Source organism: Colletes latitarsis, chromosome 3 (genome assembly GCF_051014445.1).
Source record: "Colletes latitarsis isolate SP2378_abdomen chromosome 3, iyColLati1, whole genome shotgun sequence".
NCBI classification, from domain to species: Eukaryota; Metazoa; Arthropoda; class Insecta; order Hymenoptera; family Colletidae; genus Colletes; species Colletes latitarsis.
Genome location: NC_135136.1, coordinates 34,002,087 through 34,026,168, shown reverse-complemented (window position 1 = coordinate 34,026,168; position 24,082 = coordinate 34,002,087). Strand labels below are relative to the sequence as shown.

The window sequence follows — 24,082 nt, the reverse complement described above, 5'->3', positions numbered from 1 at the left end:
CGAAGAGAAAAAGAACTTTTCACCCCCATAAGATACAATTATTCGACTTTGACCAAACTCTATTTAATCGTAGTGCGATACTTCATCCAGGACAGGTTTTTCTTTTCTTCCTACGATACCAATATGGAATAAATGAGGTTCCTTCTTTTCTCGAAATCTGAAAGGAGACGTGCATGTAGGAAACACCTAATACGTCTTTAATTTACTCGGTGACGTACACATATTTATTTCATTCACTTATTCTCATTTACAAAAGAGACTAACAGGCCGACGCTCGACCGGCCGTTTACTTACAATCGAATGTCTGTAATATATTAGTACGACACCTTGGAATCAAATGGAATGACGGATACCGCGATTTAACGGTATCCTGCATTTCGTTCGCGCGCGTCGCCCGATGACAGCGCTCAACGTTGACAGCTGATTCTACGATCTATGATTATTCCACCTTAGATCACACGCGTACCCTGTGCTCGACGAATGCTCGTCCTCGAAATCGAGTGGAAAACTTTGGAGAACGCTTAAAGTTAGTGTCATTAGCTCCACGATTAAAATCGGACGATTCTGTACTCACATAAGCATTAAACTTTGTCTTCAGACGCAATTAGATTTAAACTAATCGACAAAATTTCGAAACGAATATTAAAAGGATGGGTTTTAATATTTCCCTGTTGGGTTCATCGAGGGAAAAATTCCGTCAATTAACGAGGGAATACTGTACTCAGTTCTGGAAACAGTACAATATTATTGGAGATCTGCTTATGAAATACATTTGTCATAGACTTTCTTGGAAATAAAACCTCGCACTTTATACCAGCTTTTTGATACCAAATTATCTATTCAGAATTATTTTGTAAATGAATTTACTATTCTCCAGAAGTATCGAAGAATCCTTTTTTCTCGAGAATCGCGTTTCAGAATCGCTAACGATTACAAAACGAGCGTCGTTCGTCGAGCACAGAATCGATTACAGAGTCCGTGAACGATGACTATTCTTTTCAAACGCAACAAGTCGAGCGTTTGATGTTCCTCGACCCCGTATATATATATATATTTTTTTTCTCAATCGACGGTGATCGATCTCTTGTTGCGAACGGATTAATCGCGACGAACGAACCGGCAACCGATCGCCGTCACCGAGCAGCAAACGAATCGACGCGCTGGATCCCTTTCACGGCACTCTTACACACATAATAACTATACAATTCATCGTTTATAATATCGTGATAGTAACTCGCCCGCGAGCTTAGCAGTTATTTTCGCGTCCATCGTTCCATAATTCTTCTCGCCAGGTAAATATACATTATACATATATCTAGTCGTTTTGTTCGTGCGCTTCGTACATTTCGACCTGTCCCTTCGTTACGGTAATTGCAGGTTGTTTTACCCCCGTTCCTTGTCCCCGTTAATCTTTATCGTGCGTTCACAATGTGCGTGTCAACGCGACATCGTTCAGTTCGTCGCGAGCCTCTTCGTTTTTCTACGGTCACGCGAAATCTACCTCGAAAAGCCAACGAAACGACGACTGGAGAACAAAAATTGCAATCTCGGTGGCTCAGAAATTACAAATTTCTAAATTCATATGATTTAAACATTTTTCCAGGCGTTCGTAGAAATAGAAACGTGATTTTTAACCCCTGTCACATGTTCTTCATGTCAAGTTTCACAATTATGAGGCTACTCGCTCGTCGTCGAGTCTTATAAATTGACATCAACACATTTTTATATTCACGAGGTATTCGTAAAGCAAATCTATTTCGTGACCATTCCTTGCACGTATAACTTGAAACGCAATTAAATAGTATACGTTTGAAAAATTACATTAAATCGTACGTCAAGGGGTTAAGAGATTTGCTGACTCGTGAACGAAGATAAACAATTCGAATTCCAATGTGACGTAATAGCAATACGAAGGTATTTTAAATAATATGTTATGTCGAAAAGACTCGTTCAACGATATTTAAGTGTGTTCAACTTCCTTTTTACGCAGTTGTTAGCATCGATATTGCCAATTTTCAACCCTTAAACTCAGACGAGCGCTGAATTTCATGTTTAAAATTATCAACAACATTGCATCTGCTCGGTGCTTCGATGAATTTGCAATTACTCTCTTCTCATTGACTTTGTTGATCTCTCCTGTGTTATGCAATTGCTGCACGGCAACCAGGAGCACTTTAATTGTTTCGCTAACGAGTCTCTGGATCGTGATTTTGAAAATAAGAATTCCATTCTAAATATGGAGACTTTGACATTTAATTTATATTTCTGATCTCACGATCGTCGAAGACTACATACAGGTTCTCGATATCGTATTTTATCGTTAAATCGCACTTTATTCCAAATGCAATCGCCCTCTAGGCGATGATACCGCCAAAAATTACAATATAGCCACAGCCAACGTATTAATTATAAAATAATGTTTTCGCTTGGGTCTAATAGGATGTATCGGATCCCGCAGGGCTATCACTACGAAGCTTATTACAACGCTCTGCAGTAAAATATCGCAGCGTTCGCTTGTGCAGTTGGTATCACGATTGTGCATCCTCGAAATAAATTTCTCTAATTTGTCATTTTGTATTCGAATTATTATTCTTCGTTCAACGTCGAACAACAAAAATTCACGACACGTAACAGGTATCTTTCGTGTTCCTTTTTTGAAATACCAAATGTTCTACGTTGTACTGTTTCTTTTTTCCAAGACACTCGAGATAAGCCCGACGTCAGAGACGAACAAAAGGCAGACTTCCCCGCTGAACAATTGCACGATCGTGCGCTTGGTTGAAATTCCCTGGCACGCAAACTATTCACGGGTGAAACGTTTTCGCCCATACATTTTGGTAATTGGTATTGCCGTGCTCTTTTATTAACGCTTTCGCCGCTGTAACCGATGCTCGGCTTCCTGTTCGTCAAACGTACAACGCGAACACACTGCAGATCATAAATACGAGACCGACAGGTAAATTCAATTTCCGACTACGAGTTTTCGTACCTCCAAGATAAACGGGTGCTCGAACCTTGCAATCGGGATCACGTCGCAACGAAACCGAATTAAGTTCATTATTTCAACACGCTCAGGAATGATTTATTCACAGTAAATCTGAATTCTGTTCAAGGTCTCTGCAATTCTTCGTTAATTGTATTATTGAATATATCGTTCGATCTATGTTGGTTGTTGTAATTTAAAAAACAATTTTAAATAACCAAAGAGATCCGTTCTGTACGTATTCGAGTAATAGATATGTTTCGAAGAGGACTTTGAAAAATAAATTCGAAATGGTCGTTCCCATGGGAAACACAGAATGCTTCGATATAATTAATAAAAGAAAGTCTTCGAGACAGTTAATTATCCGTCTTGCGCGTATTTATGCCACGTTGCCACATAATTGATGCAATTTTGTCGTCTCGTGATCGATCGATGCTCCGTAAAATCGACGTGACCCTGTTGCAAGAACGTCTTCGAGTCTCTCCGCTCGTAAATTGCTTTTTCACGGTAGTGGTGCAACCGGTCATTGTTTTATATAATACGAAATCCTGACCAGTAGCAAATCGACCATTTTAAAATTTCTTAATATCCAAGACTGGACCAGAATTCGCACGATAAAGGTTAAAGGGGCAGGAAGGTTTCAACGGAACGTTCCGTTTCACGTTCGACGATCGATTCCTTACTCGCTAATTAGCTTCGATTTGCGGCGTAGGAGGTTGAACGGACGACGGAAACCAAGGAACACGGAGGCTGCAGAGACGAGTAAACCCCCAGAGGTTTCTCGTGGAATTTCAGGATCGCGGCCTGCGTTTCACGATCGTCGCGATCGTCCTCCCCGCCGCCACGTAGGAGAAAACGTGGGATCGATTACGATACCTTTCGTAATTGACGAGAACGATTGGGACACGAGGACTACCTCGGCGCGGATAAACGATCAATTGACGGAGTAGAAACGCGACGTCGTACCTCCCACGACACCGTTTTGGACCGTCGAGTCTCCCGTTTATTCTCCTCTTCTCGGTCCTCGTCGACGTCCTGATTTCCTCCGGAAACCGAGGTCCCCGATTTATTACTCTTTTTGCGATCGACCGACGCCACATCGCTCGAAATAATAACACACCGGTGATCGGAAAGTTCGATTGTCGGTACAGGTGGTCCGATATAGATTAGGAAAAAATCGCCTCGCGGCTCGATATCGTCCGACGGATAATCGATTTTACTGTCTAGGAAGAGACAAATAAATATTGACAAAGGTCAGGCACAGACAGTGAGTGATAGAACGAAAAAAGCATTTGACTACCCCCCGGCTGGTGGCTGCGTTCGACGTAGCGAAACATTTTACCAAATACTTTTTTCTCTCGTACCACTGGAAGTTTAATAATTTATATTATAGCGTGTATACAACGTTATTATGGTTCGACGTAGCTCGCTCGCTCGAAGACGCCGTTTGCGTCTCTCACATTCGTCGATCCCTTTCCTCGATCCACTGTTACGGTTCAAGATTTCGACGTGGTTCCACAGGGTGGAAAGATTCGCGTGAGATTTCGTGTCCGGCGTGGGAGGGGCTGGAGTGAAAATATTCGCGCAAATCCTGAGCCCCGCGGGAAGAGATTCCGTCGATTCGACGATAACGTTTCGATTGTAACTACAACCTTGTCAAACTTTAGTTGAAACAAAAGTAGGAAACTGTTACTTGAAATATTTATTTTCCTATTTGAAATTTGACTCGGGGTACTTCTAATATGCTAGTAAAGTTTGCATGGAAACCTGTTGAATAACCTGTATATTTATAAATATCTTTTTCGTTAATATAGAATTCTTATTTTTAATAGTATTTTTAAAATGGAGTAACTTTGAAACAAGATAACCTGTTACTTAAAATAGCATTTGCAATAACATTGTTTCAGAAGTAATGAGTGAATGAAACATGTAAATTATAGTCATTCGTGTTATGAAAAATGCTGGATGAATCTTGGTTGCAAAACGGGAGTATATTGCACGAATTTATAATTGCATAATTTAAGGTCTAAATATAATAGAGAAGATCCTAAGAACACCACAAAAAATATGATTTTTAAATCAGTGTCTAATAGAAAGTACCAAAAACAATTATTTGAAAATATATGGAACAATTTTGAATATAGAACCATGTATTTATATTTGGTATATTCTAACAATAAGATGAAACAAGGGGAGTAAAAGTGAAAAACCTCTTTTGATACATTGAATATCTGACAGTATTCTATACAAACTTTATCATCACATTCTATAGTCAAAAACTAAAAAGAATAATCACGAAGCAAATGCTGTATTTAATTCTAAATTTCAAAATGTTGCCCTCTCCTAGCGAGTCACTGAATTTTAATATCGAATTTATTATACGTCAAACGCGATATAAACATTTTAAGTTAAAACCTGTGATCTTTTTCAATGAATCTAAGGGGCTAAGAGACTAGTGATCCTCGACTTATTCTTATTCTGTACGATTCCCCGTTGTCCTTATTTTCAAGCTTACTTTGCCAGTTTTATACGATTTTTCCAAATTACAATATAAAATACGATTTACGTCTCGCTTGTAAGACCGTATTGGCAAAGCGTATTAAAAGTTTTTCAAAAGGATTCGATCGAATCTCTTCCCGCGGCTCCGAAGGGAAAAATCGAACAAGCATTGCGCAGAATGCAGGGTTCATATTCCCGCTCTACGATCGCCGTAGAAAACGAAGAATGCCCAAAACGAGTTTTGGGTGCTGAAGACAATAACATAAGACTAGAGTTCAACAATACATGCGGTTTTTAATCGCCGTACAGACACACTGGTGGAGTATAAAAATATAAACATCTAAAAATGAAAAAAGCGAGACGCCGTTAGAGAACTAATTGTGTCGAGGCTGAGAAACACGTGTGTGATGCGCTGTGGACGAACTGATCACGGGGGTTGTTTTTTTTTTCTTTTAATATTACTCTCCACGACGGAGGCTACCGGTTTAGGCTGCGTTACGTTTATAGTTTTCTCCCGTTCACCGTTCATCTGCGTTTCAAAACGATTCGAGAGTCGGACATTTGTCGATCTGTGAAAAATTTATGCGGCGAGCGGGAAACGAACGGAACGAAAGTACCATTGTCTTCGATCGGCAAATGTTTACGCGTGCAAGTCGAGAACGAATCGTCGTCGCTCGTCGTTAAATTTTCATCTTACATCGTCGCGTAACACGGAAATTATTTATCAGTTCGTAGCTTTCGATCGGAGGAAGACACCTTCTCACGAGTGAACAGCGTTTAATCGACGTTCGTCTAAATTTCTGGCAGACCAACAGGAAAGTTCTCCGCGCGTTCTCGTGTTCGCGACGTTTCACGGGGTTACACCGGGAAACATTCTTTCTTCGTTTTAGTATATTCGATCGTGATTCGACGCGACGTTGCCCGTCGGAATCCGTTCCATTTTCTACCTACGCGCTTACGCTCCTCCTGTATTATATAGATTTGCATCTTTATATGATTTCTTTCCTTATATATTTATATATTTATATATGTACGCTTTCGTCTCGATGGGAGTTGCATATTTTCACGTCTTTGTATACATTGCGCCTTGCATATATTTATATATATATATAGTTTTTTTTCTTTATGTATATATATATGTATATATGTATAATAACGAACAACATTAATGATTACTCATTAGGCTATTCTTTTAATTGGACAATAAATAAAATAGTCTATATAATGCGCATTCTTTTCTTATTATTCTTCAAGCCATGTGCATCCCCTTCTCTTTCATCTCCCCCCTCCCCCAAATCGACTGCTTTGCGTCTCCCCTACGCCTGTCGAAACGAACCTTCGTTTCCACCGCGTATCATCAACCACAAAAGCTCTCTCTCTCTCTCTCTCTCTCTCTCTCTCTCTCGCTCGCTCTTTCTTTCTTCCTCCCACTCCCACTACGCTTTCAGAACAGAGATCGATAATTAGGAGCAATATACATATATTTGGTATTTGCCACTTGTTCGACAGTTTGGCTTCGATACGAACGTTAATTACACTCACACATTCTCTGGCTACATTTGGAAACAGCTAATCGACATACTACACGCATGTACTAAGACAATTTTAATTGCGTTTGATCCTCGTTACAACGTTTGACTTCGCTCCCCCCTAAAACCCTATTCTCTTTGATCTCGTATTATTATTTTACAGGCCATCATCGGGGCAGTCGAGTCCTCCCGCGCGAACTGAAGTGTTCCTGGTCGACTGCGCGACAAAAAGAAACGTCGTCGAGAGATCGAATCGATCTCGAAACCCCCGGGAAAAGCCTCGTCAGAATCCCTCGCGAGAGATCGCCCGACCGAATCGACGTCCCCCCCCCCCCAAAAAAAAAAACGAACACCGCGTACGTCACTCACGGTTACCCCTCGACTTCTCTATCTATCGTTCCCCTCATCGTCAACGATCTTTGGCTCCGTCCGCCTCCTCCGATCATCGACCCTCCCTCCGCTAACGAAGCGAAACGTTCGCGTTCAACCGCTGCAACAAAAGAAATTCTCAGCCAGCCACCTGTGCAGGCCCGACAACTGTTTCTCGGAAGAGTCCTCGACCACCAGGCCGTATCACTTGATCTCCTCCCGACTCGGTGAACGCGGGGGATGGGACGACGGGGGAGCCTGAGCCTCCAGGACCTGCCTCTTCGGCCGGAAGCTCGCCGTCAGCGAGGATATCCAACCGCTTGGCGACTGGGAGTTCTGATCGTGCAACGAGTCGCTGTTGCTGTTGCTCCTGGTGCTGTCGACGCTCATCCCGGACTTGAATCGCGACAGCAGCCCGGGCGACGACTTCTTGGAGGTAGCCGGTGACGAGAACAACGGCTTCTTCCTGGACTTGGTCGAGTCCTTGCACAGCATCGAGTCGAGGCTACCGGCGTGGGGGCGTTCCTCGGCTTTCTTTGGCTCCAACGAACCGAGCATCACGCTCTCGGTCTGCTTGGTCATCTTCGAGATGTCCTCCATGCTCGCCGAGCTCCTTCTGATCTCGATCTTACCTACGTCCTCCTGGATGTCCTCCCTGGACGCGTGCTGGGTCTCCACGACGATCTCCGGCTGCTTCTGTTTGCTCGCTGGCACGTTTATCTCACCGAACTCGATGTCCAGGTTCTTCTGCTCCACCTCCTTCAGGCTTTGCGATTTACCCTCGGGGTTCGAGAAGTTCCGTCGGTGCTCCGTCAACGAGGCCTCCGACATCGCGCCCGGTAGGGTCTCCAGCGAGGTGGACGAGCTCTTCTCCTTGGCGAACACCGTCCGCCAGCTTTTGTTCTTGCAATCGGCCGATTTCCTCACCTTGGGCAGCGTGGTGGCTCTCTTGTCCACCGAGGACAGCTCCACCACCGTGGCGATGGCCTTGCCCTCTCTGGCCGCGGGTTTCGCGAGGTTGCACCGCTTGCAGACCGACAGGGACGCGTTGTTGTGCCTGGACGATGTGGTAGGCGACGACGCGTTGCTCACCGAGTTGCTCTTGTTCAGCGTCTTCGTCACGTGCTTGGTCAACTTGGGCGACGGGGAGTCCTTCGAATCGAAGCTGATGTTCAGCCGATCGGTGAAGTTCCGGAGTCGCGAGAACAGAGACTTGTGATTGTTGGAGCCGCCTTTGTCGTCGCAGCAGCAACGGAGACCGATAGATTCCCTCTGAACCTCCTTGCGACTAGACCTGACCTCCTGATCGTTCTCCACCAAGCTACCCGCCCTCTTCAGGTTGTTCCTCTGTTGCGTCTCGACCACCAGGTTACCGTTACCCTCGACCAACCTCTTCTCCGAGAAAACCGTGTCGTCCTTCTCCAGCTCCTCCAGGATCCTCGTTCCCTCCGCCGACCTAGCGCTGACCGGCGAGTTCAGATCGCTCCCGAAATTCTCTCCTTTGCTTCGTCTTCTTTCGTGCTCCCTGACAGCCCTGGCCAGGTCGTGATTATGATAATCCAAAGAAGACTTCTCTCGACTACCCTTCCGACTACCCGGGTAGCTTTTCCTACCTGATGGCGGCCCGACCAACGAACCCTCCGTAGAGATCTTGAACTTCAACGCCTTCTCGCTGACCTCCACCTCCGTGGCTGTCTCCGGGTCGGAGCTCTCCAGGTTCTCCGCGTCCTCCGCCGTCAGGTTCTCCGTGATATCCTCGTCGGTGGACCGCGATCTCGAGTGAATCGTCCCGGCGGAACGTTTCGAGCGCATGCTGTGCGACGAGGTGGACTTCACCACCGTCGACGAACCGATACCACCAGGCGTCGTCGTCAGCGGCGTCGATTCCCCCAGGTCCGCCAAGCTTTTTCTATGGTGACGCTCGTCCTTGGCAGCCTCGTTCAATCTACGATAGTACTCTAACGCTTCCCTCACTGGCTGGACTATCAGACTCTGAAACAATTAGGCAGTTACGTAACTTAAAATTTGTTTCAATAGTTCTCGTAATATCGATAAAATTGACTGTTTATGATCTTTCGACTTGAGAATTAAATATAGGCAATTTTCAAGAATTTTTTGGGGTGTAACTTTGAAACTTTTTCTAATAAATATTTAATGTTTTCGAACAATACAATTCTTAAGCTACTTCTTGCAAAAATTTCATATAAAAATATTAATACTTTATTATAGATATATGATAGAAACCAGCGTGAGAGGCTTCCAAAAATTTGTTGGAAACGAGTAGAAGTGTAAAGTTTTACTCTATTGATGCATACGTAAGGATTGTTTGAAATTTCTGGGAGACGTTCGATAGGGGAATAAATAATCGCAGCTCGTAAAGAAACGAAAACAGTGAAACTACTTTGTTGTTGAAGTAACGAGTACAGCGTAGCAACAGTTGGGTGACATCATTGAACCGAATAGGTTATTTTATAATCCGCGCGGAATGTCATACGCGGATAAACAGCCTCATATACTTAGCTTTCAATACGCAATTATGCGATGTAATAGTTCAATCTTTCATAAATTACCCATGACAAATTGCAACTACTTCATCGGTATATTATTAACCTGTTGACTACCAAGTATGAACTAACTCGTAGATGATTTGTTACTGTCACTTACGAACGATGGATTGTAGAAATTTTAAAAGTGAATAAAAATTAAAGTACTTTGGGAAATTAAATTTTCATTAAAAATAAAAGAGACGAGTAGTGTCTGAAATCGTTTCGTTCGATAGTATTGTGGCAGTCAACGTGTTATTTCTTTGTTTCATGACTGAACTGAATCTTTATGCAAATTCATATTTCTATTAATAGAATTAATGAAATGGGAGCTTTGTAGAGGATTGTCTCAACCCCTAAATATAATACTTCTGTAGTTTTTTGAGAACTAAAACGTCTCATAAGTTTATAAACATCCATAGTCATTGATTGTTAATGTAATAATAATAGTAATGTGTTCGAATATGAATATTTTCAGATTCCTGATGAAAGCAGTTCCAGAATATCGAATGTTTTAAATTTAAGAACTTGGCTGAAGAAAGTATCGAACGTCTCGCGGGAAATTTTGGCGAGAAATTGTAGGGGATGCAGTTTATTAATATTGAAAATGATGGCAGACGTACTTGCAGTTCAGGAAGCAGTTCCCCGAGGGCCTCGAAAAGAGGAATCAAAACTAGACCGATGAAGCTGACCTGGGACGACGGTTTGGTCACTTTATCGCGATCCATGAATGGCGTCACAGGAAGTCCCTCGAGCTTCTCCATGTCGCTCTGCTTAAAAAATTCTTGAAGCAACCTATCCAGCCACGGTTCCGCGACTTCCATCGGTCGGGCTTCGTTACTAATATCCGCCACTTTGATGAGGATCATTGATAACTGAAACAGGTTGTCAATTTGCGATACAAAACACAATTTGGGACTCGATTCTTATCGTGCTTGAAAGCATTACAAGGAGCAAAGAAAACTCTTCTGATTATTATGGAACGATTACGTCTGATCACAACTGTTCCTTTATCATCTAACAAGGCTAATGTATTTTATGAAAACCATAAAATGTTTCACAGTTCACGTATTTAAAATGTTTGACTGTTACGTATTATTTTGAGAACAAGGAATTCGAAACTTAAAGGCAGAAGAGCAATTCTTTTACGGAAAGGAACATAAGGCAACTGCACGAATTTCGTTTCTAGGAGAAAGTGAGAGACTTACTGAATTGATATGGGATTTGTTGGAATAATCGAACTCCGGGATGATATCGGTGAATTTCCCGAGGATCTCGTTGTGCCTGGCCATATCCGTCGCGAGGATGCATCTGATGATCTCCTCGCGCACTATTCGATAGGTCGCGTTATCCAGAGACGCCAATATGTTGCATTCAGGCGCTTCCAGGATGCGAAACGCCACGGAGCAATGGTGGTTCTCCAGAGGCGAGATATCGTTGTACCGCAGAGCCAACTCGGTACGAGCGTTTATTTGATAAATGTTGTTGTATCCCGGATGATCTAGATCGTGACAGATGCAGGAGACGATCAGTATAAAAACCTCGAGGTCGCCGATCCGCGACGGAAGATTCGCTGCCCAGACTATCGCGTACATCTGCAAATCCAGAAGATTTATTAAAATATGTCTTCGAACTCTACAAAAATAAAAATAGTTTTACATGAAAGTAAAACGAGCCACAAGAACCCTTTCTTTTTTTGGTAAATTTACCCTTATGGGAAATGTTTAAAACGCATTTTTGTTTAACCGTGTCTTTATTGAGTTTTACTATACTCGAAGAGAAATTATATACTAAATATTTTTTATATCAAGGTATTTCTTTTCAGTGAAAATTCGTTGATTCTCAAACACAGTTTTTTATGTTTAAAAGCAAGTCTGGACAAAGGAACCAGAATATACAAGATAGTTTAAATAACGTTAATTATATTCTCGTCGCTCGTAAGCATCTTGCTCCAAAAAATGTCACTCTAAATACAACAACGGCTTCAAAGAGGACAGACACTTTGAATTTGATATTTTTAAATGCAAATGCAAACATTATTCGATAATTATAATTTAAATGCCGTCCATGCCGGTTTCTGGGAGTAGATGAAACCCGTTCGTTAAGAGCCGAGCTTCGAGCGAAGTTATTTCGATGGAAATGTGTGCAGTCGTATATACTTGCCATTTGCGCCACGCAGAAGCAGTGCCTGAAATTATGAAATGGCACTTCGTTATAGTTGTTGTAAACTTCGTAGAGGAAGTTCCTCAGGATTGGTAAAGGAATGTGAAACTTTTGAGGTAGGTCGAGCTCGACGAACATTGTCTGTAACAGCAGCAACAGCTCTTCGTCTTCCCACTGACGGGCGTCGAAAGATGGAGAGCGCAGCCACTCCAAAACGCTCGATGACACTGATACGTCGCTGAAACAGAATCGTAAACATTATTATTTTAACCATAGAACAATTTTTCTGAACAAATTTGCGGTACCAATTCCCCCCATTTTTATTTCAATTAATTCCCAGAATTATAATTACCCCTCAAATGGGTATCACAGGTACTGGTTGGACGATTCAACCCTTTTAGATTTGATAATAATGTGTATTAACGCTCAAAAATATTCGACCACTCGTACATGCGTATTATAACAGAATTTTTGAAGTCAAGGATTGTGTATACAAAAAGAGATTAATTCTAAATAATTTCGAACGTGTTTAAAATATTCGACCACTCGTATGTGCGTATTATAATAGAATTTATGAAGTCAAGGTTTGTGTATACAAAAAGAGATTTTAATTTCGAACGTGTTTTAAAATAAACAAACCGAATGTTGGATTTGGTTTAAAATATGCGGCGTCCGGAAATAACGGAGAAACTTTCCAGCAGAATATTTGTAAAATCGCTTGAAAATTCTTTTCCTACCGCCGAGCGTCATTATGTCATACGTGAGACACATAAATCATCTGTACAGTCTGAAAGTTTTCCAGCAAAAACGTGATTTGAATGTCTGTGATCTCGTATCGATGACTCATAAATATGCAAGAGTAACAGAAACGGATTTTCCCCAAAAAATTCGTATTCATTTTAATTGAAACGTGACGCGTACATTCGTACAGATCGTTTGCAACGACAATGCATAGTCTCAAAGAAGCATTGCAACTGCACATGAATTCTGTTTAATATTCTGGGAGAATGGATGGTATATAAGTTGACGATTAGCGATTCATTCGAGGGAATAAATCGTCCCACGTGCAAAGTCTGGTCCCTTTGATTGAGAAATCAACGGTTTGGATTCCTGTCGAGATGAAATTAATTGGATTAATATGCCATCTCATCGGAGTGCGGATGTTGATCAGCATTCAGTACTTTGTGGAATAATGGGTTATCCGCTTATTGAACTAAATCAACGTGGAAGCCAACCTATGACAGATTGGAATTACATTAGGAGCATATCGATTCACATGAGTAATGTGACAGATAACGTACGTGGTTGCTTCTGTGGCGCGAAATATGGCATACGTTATTAGGTACTCCTTAATAGTTCGAATAAAGAAAATGATTATGTACGTAAATCGATGTATACATTATGAATGCAACAATTATTGTTGTATAATGTACTATCTGTTTTATTATTGTGTTGAAAATGAATATAAGTGGTGTTCTTATCTCAAAGAATAATCCATAAATGGAAACGCACAATTGATGTTGCAGTAAGAATAAACATTACAGTGAGCACGAAGAGGTTAAAAAGTATTATTTGTAACGAATAATTGCGCGAAGAAGACAGCTTAAATTCCCGTGAAATGCTACCGACGTAATTAAAATTCTTGCGCAAAATTAAAAAACCAGGGAAGATAAACGCGCGAGAACATTCCCTGGAACGTAATAATTTTACATTTCTACGGTTGCCACTGTAAACTATTTAACTCTTTGAAATTTCTTTCTCTGTCTAATACAAATCCACCAACCTTAAATAATAAGACTACTACGTAATATTAAATGTTAATATTTTATATGTAGAAGATTCTTTTACGTAAAGACTCTATGCTCAAGGACTGTTCGATCATATTAATTCTGTAATGAAGAATAGTAGTGTACGAAATATCTCACGATATACTGATTTTTTAAACGTTTCATCCAAATACTGAGTAGTAAAAAAAGAAATACTATTTTGTTTAAAGAAAAAGTACATTTAAACATAGAAGAGAGCATAAATTATAGTAGTTGTTACGTTCATAGGATAGGGGATGAAAAGCCCTTTAAAATGAGCGTTTGTACAAGTCGATAGCTTAATTAGTTCCGGAGATATAGCGATTTTAGTTTCAAGTCGATGCGGTGGCTAGTTTCGGAGATATGAGGCTTCGAAGTCTGTTTACGTCGCAAGATCAATGAACTTTCTTACTACGGCCTTGCCAAGGTCGTTGACCGCACGTGCTCGTAGTAAGTAGTAAGCTCTACGTCACTCACTTGCGAGACAAAGAGGTCCGACGCGTGAGACGGAGACAGAGATAGTCGAATTAAAAAAATTACCCCTTAACATAAATTACGATATCTCGAAAACGAAAAGTCGGATCGATAAAAACCAAAAACCAGTTTAAAGGGGAGGCTTCACCGCTTCTAACAATTGCTCAATAATTAATAAAACGCTAGTAGTTTCGGAACTGCACGCGCCTAAAGTTTTAATATTTTTAATATGCGTTAATAGGCTTTCGTAAGACGGAGAGCGAAATTAAAAAATTACCTTTTACATAAATTACGATATCTCGAAAACGGAAAGTCGGATCGCCAAAAACCAAAAGCCATTTTAAAGGGGAAGCTTCACCGCTGCCAACAGTGGCTCAATTATTAATAAAACATTAATAGTTTCGGAACTGCATGTGTGTAAAGTTTAACTATTTTTAATACGCATTATTAGACTGTTCTAAAACAGTGGAATATTGTCTCCTTTTATCTTTGCTATATATTTCCTATTTGCATCGGAAGCTAACCAGAATTTAATACCAAACTTTGTCCTGTTTTTTATAAAAAAATATAAATCGTTCAACCGGTCAGATGACCAGTCATTTTTCTTAGAAAACAAACAATAAGAATAGAAGTGAATATTGAGAAAATTCATTGTACGTACACTACAAGAAGAGTCGTGAAATTAAATGGCGATAAATAATATTGCATGTTAGAAATCCTAAACGAAATATTAAAAACGGTCATTCGACTAGTCGTGATAGGTTTAGTGTTAAATAAAGAAGCCAAACGGAACTTGTAGAATTTGTGGGATTTGAATAAAGCGACTGGAAATATACTCGCTTGGAATCGCGTTCGGATTCGATCGAATCGATGCATCCAGATCAACCTGGGATCAAGGAGATCAAGCCGAAGCACGTGGTAATGAAGACCGCTAATTGGTAATCCACATTTAGTCCGCGCATCAAATCGTACCACGCGATAATGTTTGCTTTGTGACACTTGCCATTACAACCTGGCAACGGCAGGTTATTACAGAGATAACGGTATCTTAATAACATTTCGTGGCCAATGCAACCGGAGGCTACGTGTCCGCGATCATCCTTTGGCGGTGTCGACGAATGCTGAGGAACAGACTTACGAACCAAGTGAATTCGATTTTCAATTATTACGTTTTTTACAAATTCGGTTCTTGAAAATACATTACCTCAAACTATACATACAGTTATTGCCACTCGTATTCGTACACTGTAATGGTGATTCACTATAAATAGAGAGAAACTTGTTTCTCGTGAATTCTTATTTTTACCAAATGTTGTTTATTACGCTGTATTATTTCTATTAACGGATCAGCTTTTTCAAAATATTAAGAAACAAGTAATGCTTAATTATAAAACCGATAGAGAGGCATAATCCAAGCAGTGTATATTGATAAATAAATGTTCTTATATTATTATCGTATAGTTTTAACTAATATTATTGTATGTAACGTGTTTGGACAAGATTTCCTGTACTAGTTTCTGTTTAACTTTCTTAAAAGCACGCCCAGGGTACGTCAAAGGCAAAGCAAGTACTCTCGCCAGAATAATATTGACAGAACAACTCAGGGAAACTGTTTGAAAACTAAAAAACAATGAAATGAGATTAAGTACCGTGTGCAAAGAGTATGAAATATCTACACATCTTTTAAAATCACCGCTAATCCTTGGTTTATGAAGAGAAAAGAACTGACTAGTTAAAAAAATATAAAAGAGAATTTTTGAATGAAAAAATGAAGACTAGACTACGTAGAAACGTTGGAATAAGCTTCCATTAATGTTTAAGAGTCGCTCGATATTTCCAAAGAACATTCATTTGGAAATTACATACGCACATCCAATATTTCAAGTACATTTTAATTATAAACTTATTCGAACGAGTTCGTCTCTGTTTTCTACCCCTTCGTTCGCGTCGATGGATGCTCGAGTATTCCTTCAAGTTTAGGAAATGGTTGGAGTTTGCACGAGTGCCAAGTCTGGTTTATCTATATGCATAGTGGATGAGATCCAACTTCGCAGTTGTCTTTGTTGGTTTCTGAGATTCGAGGTCTAACACATTGTCGTGTTCCAGTAAAATTTCCGTCTTCCGCTTTTTAGCTGTTTTTATTTGTCATTTCAATCCGAAGAGAGGACAAGACTGCCAGAACCTGGTTAAGGAAACAAAGCGTTGAGTTCCTTAGCGAGGATGCCAGGAATCGTGTCTATCGTTAAGAGTATGCAGTGAATAGTGGTGATTATGTGGCAATGTAGATACAAATGACAAAAGAGTTCACTTTAGGGATTAGTTTCCTGTTTCATTTATTAAAATATAGTTAATATTATTATTCTCTGTAACCTACACGTTGTTTCCTTCCATTTCATATACTCATTTAGCGTGTTTAAAATATTATTGTAATTCGTTGCATAAATTTATCTATGTAATCAAATTTGACACTTGTACATGTATTTCGTACCAATCTAACTAAAATTGATTTCTAGGTTTCATTCTACTTCTCGTGTTACTTAATACTGTTCAATTTATAATACGTAAAGATCACTCTGAATTAACAATTCCAAAAGAAGATCTAAAAAAATCAAAACGTTGAAAATAAAATATCCAATGCATTGCTTCGAAAAGACCAAATAATAATAATCAGTAAAAGAAAGAAAAGAAAAAGAAAATGTATTAAATTCTCTAAGAAAATACTCCTTCATCAGTTTATCCTTTGAAAAAGTTAGAGACTCTAATGACACAAACAATTATTAAGTCCTTTGGGCTAACGTTTGCTTTTATCTCTTTAATATACCATACGTTTCCTTTGTCTGTTGCAAGTATTTCGTTCGGAATAAACGATGGAATTTGCTACTTCGAAGGGAGGAATTTAGTATATGAATAACTGACGAATAGCAATGAAAAATTTCGCTTTGAAAATGTACCATACACGCGGAATTGCAACCGTTCTTTTGAGTAACTTTTCCCACTCGAACAATAGTGTTTGCCCCCGGTGGAAAATACGATTGCGCGATACAATCCCTGGGTTTCCATTTTATTTACGTCGACAAGTAGGGAGTTTAATATGATTCCCAACAACTGGACGAGAATTTTGTTTATACATTTTCATTGTTCTCTTTACGAACGAATACAATATATCGAGAATTTTACCGTAAAAATTGGATATAAATGGAAAGTATTTTCCGGTACGCACATTTTTTACTTTCTTTCCGTGGAAAAAAACTGAACGATCCGAGCATTAAAAATAATTACTGCATATCGAAACTGCTCAATATTTTACTTTACCAATCGCTGCAGCTAAAATAAAAAAAGCTCGCAATTATTTTCTCGACAGTGTTTCCAACGTCTCGTTTGAAAAAAATACAAATCGATAATATGGTACTCGATTAATTAAAATCTTTTACTTAATTTTAAATAATATAAATTAAAATTTTAAATTAAGATCTAAAATTAAGTAAAAGAATTTAATTAATCGAGTACCAAATTATCGATTTGTTTGTTTCAAACGAGACGTTGAAAACACTGTCGAGAGAATAATTACTCTGTAAGTTTTTCATATTTCAGTTGGAAATTCCGTTTTCTATCAAGAGTGATTTTGTTTCCAACAACCGTGAAAGTTACACGTTTACGGTCTCGAATAATTAACTTTAGCTGTCTAGTTTCTCGAGTTCTATATTTTCCTACGGTTTCCACGTACGTCGGACTTACAACATTTGCATTACGCCCGATCGATGTACTTGTACGCTCTTGCTTCGTACACACGGCACGTTTGCTCCAGTTTATTTGCCTTGTTTCGACACGAAAATCGATCCGCGTTTGTTTTCGCGCGCGTTCTTTCCGCGGAAGAGAAACCTTTATAAACGATCATGGGGATTTCGTTCGCTCGCCAGTGAATTCCCGCCATGTAAAGATTTCCAACGGTTGTTTCGATAGTTTGGATATTCACCAGCGATGGTGTATTAAAAAAAAACACACACACACACGCTCGAATGAAATCGCCGCGCAGAGAAAGGAAGAACGCAAACAAGGCGGTTGCGTTTCGTTACCTGCGAACGTGTTTTGTGGAAATTTTATGCGACTGCTGTTTTCTCAACACAATTTAAACACTCTGTTACTGTGAATTACAAGCACGTTGCGGACAAAACGCATTAACATAAGAATATGGGCCTTTAGCGCACCGTAGAACGTACGTACCACCTCGAGATTTAAATTTACACAGCGTCATTCGTGTATGAATGACAGTAAAATTACAATTTTTAAGGTTCAGATTCCAGTGTGAAAAGATTCAACTAAAATATTGTTCCGCTAGAATGAAGTAAACGACGAACAAACGTGTTAATAGACTGCACAGAATTAGAGAAACCAGATTAAGTCACTGTAAATGTGTTACAGTATTTTTATTGTTTGAAATAAAGTCTACTTTGATAGAAGATGCATGCAAGTGCAATTCTTCTACTAAATAACTAAAATTAAAGTCGAAGAAGACTTTACAAATATTCGTAAGAATTGTATTTTAATTGGAAACCTCTCTGGCTAAGGGAAATTTTTATAAAATCAACTGGGGCAGTGTACGTGACAGGACATGCGCGAAATTACCATTTTAATCGCTTATTGCACGAATTTTTTCTCAAAAGTGTATGATATAACGTTCGCGTTGCATACGCACGAGCATTCACTGAATTTTCTTTAAACGATTATACGAAACGCGGCGAGGAGTTAAGTTTCTTTTTCAATTTCTCTAAAAAAATCCCCGTTATCTCTTTTTCCTGAATATTTATTAAAGACCTCTTTCAAGCTTCGCCTCGTTCTCCAGGTTTTTAATGCTATTTTCAAAGTGGCATTAAATCCTGAAATATTGTATGCATTCAAAGCCGCTTAAAAGCTTTCAATTTCTAAACGCTAAGTGCCACGTTATTGACACAAAAGTGACTACCAAATGATATTCTAAAAACGAACAACTTGAACATCATTTCGTCCACGCTTTCAGCTTTCGTTTTATTAGAAGTCTCGTTAATTTTTCAAGCTTCCCATGTATTTCGGTTTTGTTACGGATGGTTCTCGTAACGTCGTTCATTATGTAAATAATTGGGATTGCGTGCCACTCTCACCTGTACACATTTTAAAATAGGATGGGGCTGGTGCACTCGCCGAATTTCATTATTTCGAGCGTCAAAAGTGAACCCTCGGGCGGATTGAATCGCGCGATCCAACTTGAAATTCAATTTACCGAGAATCCCGAGGGCTACGAGCTTAATCGCCCACGAAATGATTTCGAACGTGTTCTCCGGCCTCGCGCCGCCAGATCTTCGCTACGCGAATGCATAAAGAATGCAACGGAGGACAATGCGTTTTAATGGAGCCACGTAAAAATTCATGACGCGGAATATAATTACGACGTCAAAGGTAAAAGCACCACGATAACGATAAGCGCCCTCAGAAATACTCGGAAACATTTAAACGCGAGTTAGGAATTTAGGTAAATTAATAATTCATAAATTATTCTAGTCCCTCTTTCGTTTTAGTTCACCTTCCTTGGCATGCATATATTCATGAATTTTCAACCGTCAAAACTTTCATGCTTTTCTTATTTCTTTTTCGTATTATATTTTTTTATTAACGTAGTTATGCTCCTTCTTTTGTCATCTTTTTCGTAACAGGTTAATAAATTAATATTCTAATATAAATTCGAGACTCGTTCCAAAAAATTCTATCAACACCTATAGACCCTTTTTCATTTTACTCCAACTTCCTTAATATGCATATACTCATGAATTTTCAACCCTCAACTTTATGCTTTTCTCATTTCTTTTCCTTGTCATTATATTTTTATATTAACGTAGTTATACTTCTTCTTTCTCATCTTTTTCGTAATAGGTTAACGAATCAATATTCTCTGATAAAAATTCGAGACTCGTTCCACAGAGTTCTATCAACACCTAGATAGAAGGATTTCGAAAGATTCCAAGAACAAATAGATATCTCGCGTCTTAATATGCACGGAATCCAGCGTGGTGCGTTTGAAATACGAAGATTGCAAAATTCTGTTTCCCTCTAGTTAAGTCTGCTTCTGGTTTACGTTAAAGCGCGATGACGTGCGTGCACTTGAAGCGCTTTGAAATTTAGAACGCAACGTGATTCTGACGTCTTTGACCACGGCCGACACAGAGAACTGGAAATTGCGAGGTCCCCGATCGTTATGTTTTTCAGCAAGTTTGAAAAATGCTACCGTTGCCACGAGTCCGTTCGAATTAACGTAAAGTCGCGTTAAGCTTTATAAAAGTGGAACACGTGGCCTCTGATTGCAACGTATCGATAATATTACATCGTTGAAAATTATCGCCACGATCGGGATTAAATTTCCGTCGTTCTTATTTCTATAAAATACGTTCGAAGAAGGTCGAAAATGTAAAGTGGAATATTTCATTTTTATACTAAACGAAACCTACGTCAGCTACGATATTCCAATCATACTACTACAAAGCGAAAAATACGCAAAGGGGATCGCAATAAATTCTTTTTCAATATGTTTCGATAAAATCGTATATTAGTTTACAGAGGCGTCCCGGAACGGGTCATCGATTGACCATTTTCGAAACTAGAAAACGCCCACCGCGAAATAATATATTAAACGGCAATATCGGGACACGTCGACACTGAAATTAATTAATTCCATTAACGAGTCGATTACTTTCATCGATCGGTCGTAAATTAATTCCTTGTTCTTTCGTACAAAGCTGATTAATATTTTCATCGATTCGAGAGATAATAAAATATTTATGAGCCGCGCGTTTAAAATAATTGTTCAAATAAATTATATTTCGTCCTCTATCGCGTACGACGTGACCGCGTTCACTTCGTTTGCATGCGCGAAGTTTCCTTATCGTTTTAAATTGCCTTCATCGAAGATGGGGGAAGAAGAGGCTTCGCCATTTGTCAACATTAAATTCGTCGTACGTCGGTTGCACCGCGGAATAGCAACTCCGACATTATGCTCAAAAGCTGTAGCCTCTTATTTATAACTTGACATTTAAATGTCTCAGCCGGAACATCAAAGTTTCTTAGTTACTAAAACTACTCGAACGTATCTGGCATTTGATGCACGTAGACTGGAAAAGTCGGTGAGCTTCACTATTCGACATAGTGTTCGCTCGAATATTTCATCGAGTGCAAATTGACGTTTGCAGGTGATAAATAAGCCTGTCAAGTGATTCACTAGCCTACGCGGAAACATATTAATCGATCTAAACGCTCTCCTAATTCACGCAGAACGCTTACAGGACGAAGATTCTATTTTTGAGAAAAACAGAATAAAGCAGAACAAAGATCGAGCGCGCTGTTTCTTTCGCAAAAGTAATTGCACAGTTGAGAATTTAATTAACTTTTTTCGCCGTTGCGTTTATTCTTCAATTTAATAATCCGTTAAACCTTTGTTCGCGAGGAAAGACCGAGCAAGTTTTCGTTGCAAAACCTTTACGAGATATTTGCTTTTATTTTTGTTCCAACGTGATCGAGCCAACTTAACGAACCGTGGGAACGGTTTTCTTTTTTATCGCGAAAACTGGTCTCGATGGGAAGAATATCTTTCGTATTATATGTACATTTGATATCTTTATGCGACTTAATATAGTCATCTCTTGGGAAGCAATCCAAACTAGCTCGAGAAAGAATAATATTTACCGAGAATATAAAGATAACATAACAGTCTTTGAACGTATCGGTAAAATCTACCACTATGAACAATTTCCATCGTGCAAGAATAGTTTTCGGAGAATTTCGTGTTGTTTCATGTCGAATTTCATCGTCGGCTTAATAGTCTGATTCTGGGAGCGTAAATTTAGGCTTCACTTGCATATTAATTTAATTGATACGATACGCGTATTCGTGCATACATTGTTTCGAGCATTATTCGTTCTCGAGTTACGTACTATATTGTTAAAAAGTAGTCATTTGTAAACTAGGTCTTTTTAAATTAATGAAAATAATGAAAGATGCCTCTGTGGTGCAATAAGGATTGGATTTAATAGCGCATAAAAATAATTGGGCAACTTTCATTCAAATTATAACTCGAGTTATTATACATCAAATATGGTAACTGATCCATGTAAATGCTATGAAACTCGTCTAAAAAACATTTCAACTTCTCAGATTTAGAATACTAAATAAAATAATTTAATTAATATTATTGTCAATATTTCCATCCCTTTCCAAATGTCGAAGCTCTGATTTAAAAATATTTAAAAATGTTTCAATCTTCGATTTCAACATTGTTCCTCCAATATCGACATGGTCAACAATATTGCCAATATTTGTCGATGTTTGAGATTTCAGGGTTTCCTGACCGAAGTTAATGTTTAAGTTCCTCGTCGATGAACACGGATATAAAAGGACTTATTGAAATCGTGGGGTTTCGATATCAGAGTCTCTCAGTCCTGAAGATATAAATTGTAACATTTGCATCCATTCGGAAGCCACGAATACTATTTGTCGATGTTGACAATATTATTGACCGCTCGCTGGTCGCTCGAGGCGAAAGATTAATTTAATCAGAGCGAGTAAAATAGGGAATTCGCGTCTATAACTCGAGGCCAGCCGGAATGCAGTTGTCACGCGGTCGTACTTAAGTGCAAACCCGCCTTTCGCATTCAACGACTGGTTTGCGTCGATTTGAGCGCTGAACTGCACGCACCGCAAAGTGTTTGACAGCGTTTCGATAGAGCCACTGTTTACGCTCGCGTACGTTTCCACCCACATAGCAAACTTCACCCTGTCGCGCGAACAAGCGATCCAACTAATAGGGGTTCGACAATCGATGTACCAAAAAATCTGATATTTTTCATAAATCAAGCACACGCGAACCTAATCGCGTTGCTATTTTTCATTTTGGTCCAAAAACGATTCTCTAGATTCTATAGATTCCCATCTCTGCAAAATTCTGATTTTTCTTTTTTATCAAAAACCGATTCTAGGTTCTATAGATTTTCATTTCTACAAAATTCTGATTTTTCATATTTTCTACATCTTTCTTTTAAATATGTAAGTAGTTTTCTTCAAGCAAGGACAACAAAATATTAAAACATATACACAAAATGAAAGAAAATAAATTGTATATTGATAATTTCTTCTTATTCATTTTCATTTTGCTTCCAGATATAGAACAAAAGATATAAAACTACTTTTTAAATCTTTTATCAAAGCCATGTATAATCTTTTGTATTTAACTTCTTTCCAATATCTCTTATAGTTTCAGAGAATTCCTCCGAAGGGGTGAAAACACTCCTAGAACCGTATTGGGGCCAACATAAAAAATAACAATGTGATTAGGTTCACGTGTACATCATTTGTGGAAAATTTCAAATCTTTTGAAGTCTATAGATTGTTGAACTTCCCTTGTGAGGGAAAAGGTCGCCTTTCAACCCTTGAACGTGCTTGTAATTTTCTACGTAAAGCAATCGAACCCATAACAAGTTTCAAAGAGAAAACTCACTGGAAGTCTCTTTGACAAATAATAATATTAACGTGTTTTTTATGCTCACAATGTCTGCCATGGAAAATGTTGAAATTTGTTAGAATAACAGGACGTATCAGAAGCTTCTATTTATTTATTTATTTCGCGTAACCGAGTAATATATTCGCTGACTAAATATTCCTTTTCATGTCATTTTTAAGTATGATAAGCAAACGAAGGTATGC

General features: G+C 39.2%; 1 protein-coding gene across 5 annotated transcripts in view; it reads right to left on the bottom strand.

Annotated features, from left to right (window-relative positions):
* Positions 1-4,055: 4,055 nt before the first annotated feature.
* The window catches only part of Pde9 (phosphodiesterase 9), a 207,494-nt gene continuing 187,467 nt past the window's right edge, over positions 4,056-24,082 (bottom strand). For all 5 annotated transcript variants that reach the window (XM_076762152.1, XM_076762151.1, XM_076762153.1 and 2 more), the window contains 4 exons: positions 12,087-12,324; positions 11,132-11,518; positions 10,547-10,798; positions 4,056-9,372 (listed from right to left, as the gene is read on the bottom strand). In XM_076762152.1, coding sequence (XP_076618267.1) covers positions 7,585-9,372; positions 10,547-10,798; positions 11,132-11,518; positions 12,087-12,324 — 2,665 coding nt within the window. In that variant the 3' untranslated portion in view covers positions 4,056-7,584. The remainder of the gene's footprint in view (positions 9,373-10,546; positions 10,799-11,131; positions 11,519-12,086; positions 12,325-24,082) is intronic.